At 43.5% G+C, this 10,912-nt stretch overlaps 1 protein-coding gene across 1 annotated transcript in view; it reads right to left on the bottom strand.

Annotated features, from left to right (window-relative positions):
• PM20D2 (peptidase M20 domain containing 2) overlaps positions 1–1,041 on the bottom strand; it is a 14,780-nt gene extending 13,739 nt beyond the window's left edge. Inside the window, exons 1-2 of the mRNA XM_042823481.1 lie at positions 547–1,041; positions 324–472 (exon numbers count right to left, since the gene is read on the bottom strand). Coding sequence (XP_042679415.1) covers positions 324–472; positions 547–972 — 575 coding nt within the window. The 5' untranslated portion in view covers positions 973–1,041. The remainder of the gene's footprint in view (positions 1–323; positions 473–546) is intronic.
• Positions 1,042–10,912: the final 9,871 nt, after the last annotated feature.

Raw genomic sequence — 10,912 nt, 5'->3', positions numbered from 1 at the left:
TTTTTTTTTTTTTTTTTTTTTTTTTTAAGAGAGAGAAGAGTAGTAGATGCACATATAGAAAGAAACACCTAGAGATATTGGAATTAAAAATGGATTCTGAGGACACACAAGATCAGGGTTCTTTAAGTAGATACGGAAGAGCTCTTCCCCTTGGAAGAGCAGAGTGCCCAACAGCGACCTGCTGTCCGCTGACTGCAAATTCCTCCTCTGGAGGGCACCTGCAAGGTCCCGGCCTAACCTCAACCTCCTCCAAGCAGCAGCTCGGGGAGGGGAACGAAGGACAACAGCAAGGCAAGCCCTTCCACGTGAGCTCGTTCACTCACTCGTGCTCAGCCACATCGGGCAGATAAGCCGCGTTTTCCTGCGAGGGGTGAGCCATGAAGACCACGTCCAAGCCGTCAAACGCCCCGGCGTTGATCAGGTCGATCTTGCCTCCTCCCTGCTCCTCGGCGGGGGTGCCCAGCACCGTGACCTGCGGCACAAAAACACACGCTCAGGACCCGAGCGGCCACGAGGCCGGCCCCCCGCCCGGGGGAGGGCTCCCACCTGCACGGCGACGGGCGCGGGCTGCGGCAGGCTCTCCAGGGCGGCCTTGAGACCCAGCGCGGCGGCCGCCCCCACCTCGGCGATGAGGTTGTGGCCGCACGCGTGGCCGATGCCGGGCAGCGCGTCGTACTCGCACAGGAAGGCGACGCGGAGCGGACGGGGACCCCGAGGGGGGTCGGCCGTGCCCCACTCGGCTCGGAAGGCCGTGTCTAGCTTGTAGCGGGGCCGCACGGCCCAGGCGGCGCCCGGCAGCTCCCCGCCAGAGAAGAAGCTGGTCATGGCGTCGTGCGCGTGGTGCTCCTGGTAAGCCAGCTCGGGCCGCCGCCAGATGCTGCGGCTCAGCTCGCCCAGCCGCGCCGCGTTCAGCTCCACGCTCTCGCACGCCCGCCGCTTCAGCTCCTCCAGCACCGAGTCCTGCGGTCCCATGGCGGGGCGGCCCGAGAGTCACCTGCCGACCGGCGCGCTCACTGACCCTCGCAGATCCTCAGCCCGCACCTGACAGCCGGCGTGTAAAGTGGGAAGTGCCGCGCCGCCGCCTTTTATCGCCTCCGCCGTGCCGCAGGGCGCGCTGGGCAATGTAGTTCCGAGTCCGGGCATGGCCTGCGCGCGGCGCCCCGCCTGAACTAATGGTGCCACAGTGGCTCTTGAACCCCAACAGCAGCGGTGACACCACCGCCTCCATGGGCAGCCGGTGCAGCTGCCTCACCGCTCCTTCTGAGAAGAAATTCTTCCTAACGTGCCATCTGAACCTCCTCTGGTACAACTTCAGAACATTTCCCCTCTTCCTAAAGATCTCCACCATTTCTCCATCTGGAGAAATCTGAAGGATAAATTCAAACAACATTCTGCTTTTGCATCTGACTTGTGCTAGTCAATAGTACGTAATGAAGTTGTATAACAGGAGAGCGTATGGAGGGATTCTAACACTCAGTTACTACATCTGTCTCTCTACGTTATCATTATTAGAGTGTTTAGATGCAATTTATCTCCCTTTCCATGTGAAAGACTCCTTCATGTTTCCTCCTGTGTTTCCTCCTATGAGTTGGGCACCAGCCCAACCATGGAGGGTTTTGTCCATGGGGGAATGCCTGCACTTTGACAGCTGCTATTAGCCATCATCAGCCCAGCAAGCTCTATTTTGATCACTTATGTCTTTGCAGTCTTCAGCCAAGCAGGGAAGGAAACAAAGAGTGTTTTTCTGATGTGGAAATAGGCAAAGGAACTGCTGGAGTGAGACTCCATAGCCTTTGGGCAGTCTGTGCCAGTGCTCAGTGACCACAGCACGGAACTGCTTCCCAACATTCAGGGAGAACCTCCTCTGCTCAGTCTGTCCCCACTGTCTCTGACCCTGGCAATGGAAAACACTGAAAAGAGCCCTCTTTTCACCTGCTCTTTGGGTATTTATGAACACTGCTGAGATCCCAGTGTCTCAGCTTCTTCCTTGCCTTGTGAATTTCCTGCTCCTTTGGGCCAAAGGCAACGTGCAGCTGCACACCTGAACCTACAGCAACACCCAGCATAGAATGGCCTTGAGTTGGAAAAGACCTTAAAGACCAACCAGTTTCAACCCTCGTTTGCTTTCAGCTATTTTATCAATAAACAGATATTCACTTGCACTCTCCTTGTAATCTCGCTGCAGCCCAGGTGTGTGGGTGAAGCATCTGCAAAGCCTGAACACAAAACGTACGATGATTTTGAGAAGCACTGGCCTTGCTGGCAGTGTGCTGTGCAGCCTGCCTGCACTGTGCTGTTGCCACAACAACCTGTGACAGCCTGTGGCCTTGCTGACACAGAATCACAGAATGGCCAGGGTTGGAAAGGACCTCCAGGATCACGAATCTCCAACCCCCCTGCCACATGCAGGGCCACCAATCTCCCCATTTAATACCAGACCAGGCTGCCCAGGGCCCCATCCAACCTGGCCTTGAACACCTCCAGGGACGGGGCATCCACAACCTCTTTGGGCAGCCTGTTCCAGCACCTCACTGTTCTCATAATAAAGAACTTGCTTTCTGACTTTTGTAATGAAATCTTGATGATCAGGTGCACAGAGTGTTTGTTTTCTTTTCCTGGAGCTGTTTTGCAACATGCCAATTGTTTAAAATTCTTTATGCATGTATTACTTATGAGGGCTTATCAGTAGTTGGAATGGGTTTGATTATGGATTTATATTTATATTGATATGGATTAATATTTGATACTAGCTGGGCAGCAGGGACCTTGCCTATCTAACCAATCTGTGACTGACAAAGGTGAAGTCAACAGAAACAAAAATTATGTTTTCCCCCCTGTATTTATTGAATTACTTCATTCAAAATGAACAAAATTCTTCTCAGGCTGCTTATCAACTGTTTATCAACTGTACCCTATCTCCACGATGTTTCCGTCACCTGCAGGAGTGTGCTGCCTTGCTGAACACCAGATTTCCCTTCTCTTTCCCTGGTGCCACCCAAGTCCTGCATGACCCTTGGTCACTCCAAGCAGATCTCATGCTCCTGTGCCCATGACACAAATATTTGTCACGAGCTATTTTTACTCTTGTAATACAGTCCAGCAAATACTGTGGTCTGTTCTTTCCTCTAAATACTCCCAGGCAGAACAAATCTCTCCACCCAGAAATATGCACTGGACTTCCAACTGTGTCATCTGTGCATGTAGTCAGTAGCAGAGGGTGCCCATACACAGCAGAAGAGTCACATAAGTTCTGCTTTCCCAGTGATTTCAAGGGCTGGGAACCGTTTGAAGCAGGCAGCCTGTTGCTTTAGAAACAACGAGACTGAGAAGTGTCTCTTTTCTCTACAAGAAGGAAGTAGATGAAGCCACCAAGCAGATCATGCCTGAGGATGCCGTTCCTTTAGAGGCCTTTGCTGGGCTCCATGCCTCCCCATGTCCAGAAGCCTGTTCCTGCTGCTTCTCTTGTCTGGGCCTGGCAACCTTTGCACCTAATTAAGCCAGTGAGAAGCAACTCAGAATATGTCTTCAGCTGAGTACTGTTTCACAAGCACATAATGGCCCTCTGATGCCTGTGGGTCTTCCTGATTCCACCAGGATTTTCCCTCTCCTAGTCAAAAATTCATGCCACATGCCATGCTGTGTTTGGCATTTGTTGAACCTTTACTTGAATGAGTGCAAATCACCAAAATAACAGGAAAAAAATATATGTCAAAAAGTTATGTAATTTCCTGCTCTTTCTTTGTGTTAAACTGGCTTGAGCAAAGGTCCAAAAAGAGCCGGAGCTGGGAGTGGGGTGGAAAAACAAAGGATGTGTTTTCATTTGTAAGCAACGTATATATGCTAAGCGAGGCCTCTATTCCTTTTATACAAAACTCTTGCCTTCCTAATATTGTTCCTGTCATGTCTTTTCCTCAGCATGTATTAATTGTGTGGAAGAACTTTTGCATATTCACACCAGAGATGTGATAGTACCAATCAAATCAAGCAGTAATGTTTTTGCCCACTCACGAAAGAAAACTTCAGATTACAGTTGTTACACTATCACAATTGTTACACTATCACTATTTTTTTCCTATTTTTGGAGAAGGCACCAGATCTTCAATGTTTCATGCAAATTTGAAAGTTCACTGAATAACAACAGTAAGAAGAAAACATTTCCATTTACTGATTTCACTTTTCATGGGTTGTACCTTGGCTCATGATCTTAAGAATGTTACATTGTGGTTGATCTAAATAATAAATCTACAAAAAGCAAAATATATACCCAAAACATGTTGTGGTTTACTGGATGTACATGCATGCATTTTTAAAAAACAAGGTCAATAATATTACGCTGATATTTCTGTTGTGCTAAGCTAATTATAATGCAATATTAGCTTGCTAAAAATATCATTACTATACAGGTGAAATACAATCCAGACATCGTCACTGTTTGGAAAAAGCAAGAACTGTGTATATATTTATTTTCAAGTAAACAAGAAGAAACTTTGCAGCTGATCAGCCAACTCATATTCCTGGAAGCAAGCTGTAAATAAATGCTTGTATTTTTGTTTTAGAGGGTGGATGAGGTTCTGGACCTTTCCATTGGTCTAAAAGAAGGAACATCTGTTGTGGCCATAAAAAAAACTTGATGATCAAGTTTACCTCATCCCACATTAGCAACATTGGGCATTTAGGTCGAAATCCAGTTCTGACTGAACTCAATGGAAGTGCTGTTATTAAATTCAGGGTGGCCTGGATTTCAAGCCAAAAACCAAAGCTATAAAAACAATAGGACAGTATGTAGTAAAAACGAAAGTATGTTGATTCTGGGAGTAGGATCTATATGCTGACTTACCTAAAATAACATTCCGTTCTTGTTTACAAATAGCTTTCTATTAGTAAGTACTTGTCAAAACATACAATGCTATGAAAGTGGACTGTGTGTTTACAAAGTAAGTGTGATGCAGGAGGGTCTTTGGTCAGATTGAGATATCGTTATCACAATAGGACCTTGTATCGTTATCACAATAGGACCGTTATCACAAATGGACCTTTAAAGATCTGAAAGAGATATTTAAAGATAATTTTTTAAGATATTAAGACATTCTGAAAAGAAAGGTCTTAAGTCACTGAAGCACATCGTTAATGAATCTAAAATGCTGCTACGTTTTCTACGTTGCTTACGAAGGGAAAACAAATGCAGGATAGGTTGGATTCAGAAAAACAAAGCCCTCTCCCTTTAGAGATCTCATGTCCACCACTTAAGGGGGACCTCACCATAGTGAGGTCAATATTTCATTAGCTAGAGCAGACTGTGTCAGAAAATACAAACCTAACATTTCCCTTACTGGTCGGATTTGGTTACATCATGTACTTGGAACTAAATGTGAAATTCCTCACATAGCACTTTTATTCCTCTAGACTTTCTTTTTCATATTCCTTTCCCAGTCCCCCATGTGTTAGCTATTTGACTGAACAGTTACAACCTCACCAATTGCCCAAATGCCACGAACCTCTACTCAAAAGAATAATGCAAAGACTGTGCTTGGAGCTTGGATACATTCACTCAGAAGACAGCAGTGGCTATTTGGGCTGTCAGTGCCCCCAAGCTCTTTGTAACTGCCAGGGATGCCTGCCTCAGCTCTGGTGGCACAAAGACACAAATGTCTGGGAGCAGTTTCAAAGTCCAGGAGCTTAACTCCAGCTATTCCTAGGCCCCTTGGCATTGTATACTTTAAACACTGGAAAGCAGCTTAGAATTATCTGCATTTTCAATCTGCTGACTCTGCTGTGTGTGTGGTATCCATTGGGACAGAGGCAGTAATATTGTAAGTGGACACAGTTATTTTCATAACAATCGCTTTCATGCACCATTAACCACAGAGACTGGTGTAAGCTTTGCTGGCTTCGGACTGGTATAACAAAACAATGCTCTTGTATCTAGTGAAGATTTTCATCCGCGCTCAGAAAGTTGTGTGACTGCAGAGTGGATTTAACTGTATTCTGTATTTTTGCTGCTTTTCTTTCCCGTCTGGACTGTGATTTTTTAACAAGAAAACATTAGCTAACCTAAGGAACAGTTCAAAAACCACCCGAGTTAAGTATTGCCAGCTAGGGAAGGTATCTGTTTGAAAGACAGAGCTGGGTAAATTCATTTCTTTCTTTGGTTACATAAAGCTTACCAGCTGCTATGGCGCTCCTTGAAGTCTGTACAGTAGAATGTAAACAGAATTAAATCCCTAGATTTCCTGATGATCAATTCTCACAATGCACAGAACATACTGACTGCTTGTTCTCTATTCCATATTCAACTTTCCTTAGTTCTGCAGCTGCAAGGAAAGTGGCAAGTGGTTTAGAGGCTTGTGGTAGCAATGGTAGTGGGAGGACAGTTGAACTAGGTGATCTTGCAGGTCGTTTTCAACCTTGCAGTTCTATGATTCTATGAAATATCAAGGATTTCACCTTGAAGAAAAATGTCTTGAAGCCTTCCCACTGCTCCAGTAGAAAATCCTGCTTTAAATATCCCCTTTTATTTCTTACACTGTTAAATTTGCTGATCCATTTTAAGATATATGACGGCATATTTCACATAGGTCAGATGTTACTTTTGTATCATTTTTTGTACCATTTCTGTAGCAGCAGCATAGCTATGGTCACAGTGCTACCAAAACTTGAAAAGATCTGTGATGAAAATTACCTGATCCCATAGTTGTTCCACCAAGATGCTTAAACAGCTCCATTGTTGACTTTGTTGCTATTTGATTGCATCTTAGTTGTTTAACTCCTTTCTACCTCCGAAAGGCAGGTTTTGTTCGTTTGAAGTCAGATAAATTCAGAGGTTGATTGAGTAGCATGACCTATTAACTGGGCTGTAAACATGAACACTCAAGAGGGGAAGGAAAAATGGCCATAAAATACAAATGGCTTAAGACTGTATTGCTGCAAAAACGTCTTTAGAGTTTGAGAAACAAGCCATCTTACCCCAAAAAAGAGCTTGAGCATCAACCATTACTTGACAGTTTTCCTACTGTCAGTTCACTGCCTTTTTCAAAGACCACTTATGTTGTGATAGCACCTGATAAGCAGCTGTGCAGAAAACATGCAGATGTAGAATGGCCAAGGATTGCGTGGATTCACGAGGCCAAGTGTTTTCTCTCTTAAATCTTCGTGCAGCTAAAAAGAAACTACTAAATGTTACACCAGTCTCCACAATATAATTGCTTCTCTCCTCTACCAAATTTTAAAATGATTGGTATTGTTATTAATATTAATAACATCGCAAATGTAAGTGCAAAAATGAGATATAGACTGTGCTAATTTTTTCAAAGCAATGCAAAAAGTTCTGATCTTTCTTGATGTTGAACAACCTGTTTACTAACATATCTATGCCTCCAATTACTTAGCGGAGTTATCCTCGTTCTGTTAGAAGTGAAGAGTAACTGCTATTGATTCAAACACAGCTGCAGGCAGGCCCCAGCTCTTTCAGCCCCTTGGAGAAAAAACATGTTGCATCTCTGACAGATCTCCATTTTTAATCCATTCACTCTTCAAAGTACTACAGCTGTTTGTTCCTAGGCAATCTCTTTCTGTGGGTTAAGCAGACGGAAGACGAATAACCCAAACAATTCAATATTCAGTTTTCTATTTTTTAATTCCAATTTAAATGTAGAGTTTTGTGTCTCACACTCGTGTGAAAGCTTTATGTGGTTTCATATTAGTATACTGTTTTGCAGTTAACAAAAATATGATATATTTACAATCCTCAAAATTTTTAAATGGATTACCTCCGTTAGGCCCCACAATAGTACTGCTAAGGACTTCGTTGTGGATTTAATGATACTGAGGGGTTATTGAGACAGCGAGAAGGCGGCTTACTGTGTCTAATTGCAAATCCCTCTTATCCCTGAAGCTTTGGTTTCTTTCGCTATTAGAGTTGTGGGGTTTTTGTTTGTTTGTTTTGTTTTATTATTTTTTTTTTAACTAAGGTACAACAGATTGCATAAATACAGTTGTATTATTTTCTACAATACCCTGGGAAATTACATTTAAAAGAGTCATTATTTTTGCTCCTGTTACTGAGCGGTTTTGTACCAATCATTCAAATGCAAACAAAAGAAGCTTTATGTGCGTTTACTTAACAAGAATTATTTGCTTTAGTTATTCGTTTAAAAATAAATGTTTCCATAATCAGACTTTATCTATGCACAGTGGGAATTAACAAAGCAATAAAGCGCTGGTAATAGCCATTGTAACATACAGCAGTCTTTCAGTCTTTATTTAATTTATGTGGTATCTCAAAGTTAAAAAACACTTATATGATATGTTTGCACTCAGTGTGTGTACTCCTGGGCTTACTGTGGCAGGAAGAGGTTTCCAGATATAACACATTCATAGATTTGTTCAATTTTACATTGTTTATCTTCATAAAACAAGCAGGTAAGTAAAAAAAGAAATACATGTTTGCCTGCAGGAGTCTTCAAAGGAATCATGCTTTCTAATTTTCTGTGCTGTGAGTTGCTAGGAAGTTTGCTGATCGTGTGTACAGGAATAACTCCCAAGAACACAGTTGGATTTGCTCAGGTCAGTGTAACACACATGCAGAACTCTGTGAGAGCTTTAGTGCCATTTGAAGACATGCAGCTGTAAACATCATAGTGAAATGAAACATGTATGATTTTGTATTTTTTAAATCTGGGAAAACTAAGGCACCCAGTATGTTCAGAGATGTAAAAAAGTATGGAAGATTGTAAGCAATTGTGATCAAGCTGTATGGCTGGACAAGCTAGTCCAATCCACGTTGGTCTCAACTAATGGTTAAAATAATTTTCAGCTGAAATCATACATTGCTCAATGACATCGGGCAAATTTTGCTCATGTGTTCTAGTTGTTTCTGATCCAATAGAGCAGAATGAACCCTGTTTATCATTCCCTGGAGTGAACATATTTCTTCAGTTTTTGAACACATCACTGAGACACTGAATTGCAATTTGTCCAGGTACTTCATCACCATATTACTTTTCAGTTTGTTATCAATATCAAATCTGGTCAGTGAATTTGTACCAGATAGGGATGAGGGACTCTCCTACTGTTCCTAATCCTTTCACAAAATGGGGAACAAAGGTGGCTCAATGTCAGCAGATGGGATACAGGTATCATAGAATCATAGAATCATAGAATCATAGAATGGCCTGGGCTGAAAAGGACCACAATGGCCATCTAGTTTCACACCCCCTGCTATGTGCAGGGTCGCCAACCACCAGACCAGGCTGCCCAGAGCCACATCCAGCCTGGCCTTGAATGCCTCCAGGGATGGGGCATCCACAACCTCCTTGGGCAACCTGTTCCAGTGTGTCACCACCCTCTCTGTGAAAAACTTCCTCCTAATATCTAACCTAAATCTCACCTATCTCAGTTTAAAACCATTCCCCCTTGTCCTATCAGCACCTAGTTAGTGGCAAGATGGCCAGGTCTGGTTACAGTAATTAAATTTTCACCATCCTCTGCGTTCTCATGCACAGTGTTTGTGCACTGACAGGTATCTGTGTGCTCTGTGGCATGTTTTTGTATGCTTTATATCCAATGCATGTGACCTCCCCATTCCTTGTTAATGCTGCTTACTCTATCTCATGCCAAAGTTGTCCTCTGATAAGGACTTGTGTGTGGTGCCAGTGAGGTACCCTGTATTTTACTGATATGGAGAAGAGCCCTTCTAGAGTCTGCATGGAGATAACAAGCATCTTTTTGGGCCAATGAAAGATGAACTGCACGAGCAGTATTTTCTTAGCAACAACGCCATCATAGCAGCTGTGCAACAGTGAGTCATCTGTGTGGTGCAGATATTTACAGGCACAGTATGCAGGCTCCTGTTCATTGCTGGTGAAAATGCAAAGCTAATGCTGGGGACTGTGCTGAAAAATAGTGTTCTGTAGCAGAGAAATTGTTCTATCAAATAGTGCTATTGTACTCTTTGTATCAGTTGCCATGGAAATAAATAGGAGGCATTAGTTTCAGAGCAACCTACGTATAAAATTATAGAATAGGGGATTTTCAGCGGCTCTCAAGTGTCCACAGATGGCACAAAGTGATCTTATTTGATATAAATAAATAAGAAAAGGGCTGAAGTTGCCCTGGCAGCAAGTGCCTGTACCAGTACTGGAAAGCAGTGGGTGACAGTGGGTGTGGGGAGTGACAACGGGTGTCTGGTGGCTGCCAGCTGCCCTGCGGCTTGGGCATTGCCACAACATGCCAACTGCTCGGCACCCTGCACGGTGGTACTTATCTGGGCCCCCAGCAGCAGGTGCCTCTAACATCAGGGTCTGTAGCCGCATTGCTTTTCAGGTTGGCAGAAAGTCCAAGGTTTGAGTGAGTCATAGCCTTGTTTATGACATACAGGTTGTTTGTACATGATGCAGCTGCTAACGTTTCTCAGAATAAATCTGTCACTTAATGGGCATCTAGTCTATGAAATCTACTGCTATAAATTATCACCAAATGTAAAATCCAGCAGGCCTGAGTACTGCAATTTATTTATACTACTTTTTTTTTTTTAATGAATACCGGAATTAACAAAATTTATTACAAACACAAGAAATAAAGAGTTTGAGGGAGGTAAGAGAAAGCAGTGGATTTTTTTATACTATTCTCTAGGAGCTTAGAGATTTTTTTGGAAGCAAATGACCTGATGACTATCTCTTCTTTCCTGTGATTAGGTTAGTGGGGTAATGACAAGTACCAGCCTCGATAATCTAGGGTGGAATTTTGAGACACTGTAAAACTTGTTGCCATAATTGAGTGTCCCTTTCTGTTGGCTGACAGCTGAGGGTGAGGTTAGAGACGGGTGTCTACCTTCTAGGCACTTGAGCGATGGCATGTACTAGCCTGCATATCCTCCAATAGAAATACAGGCTTGCAACACAGGATAGAAAGAACA

The sequence above is a fragment of the Centrocercus urophasianus genome, unplaced genomic scaffold, assembly GCF_019232065.1.
Source record: "Centrocercus urophasianus isolate 14NV4802_14NV808 unplaced genomic scaffold, USGS_Curo_1.0 seq_10, whole genome shotgun sequence".
Taxonomy (NCBI): Eukaryota; Metazoa; Chordata; class Aves; order Galliformes; family Phasianidae; genus Centrocercus; species Centrocercus urophasianus.
Note: the sequence above shows the minus strand (reverse complement) of the source record. Positions and strands in the feature narration are given on the sequence as shown.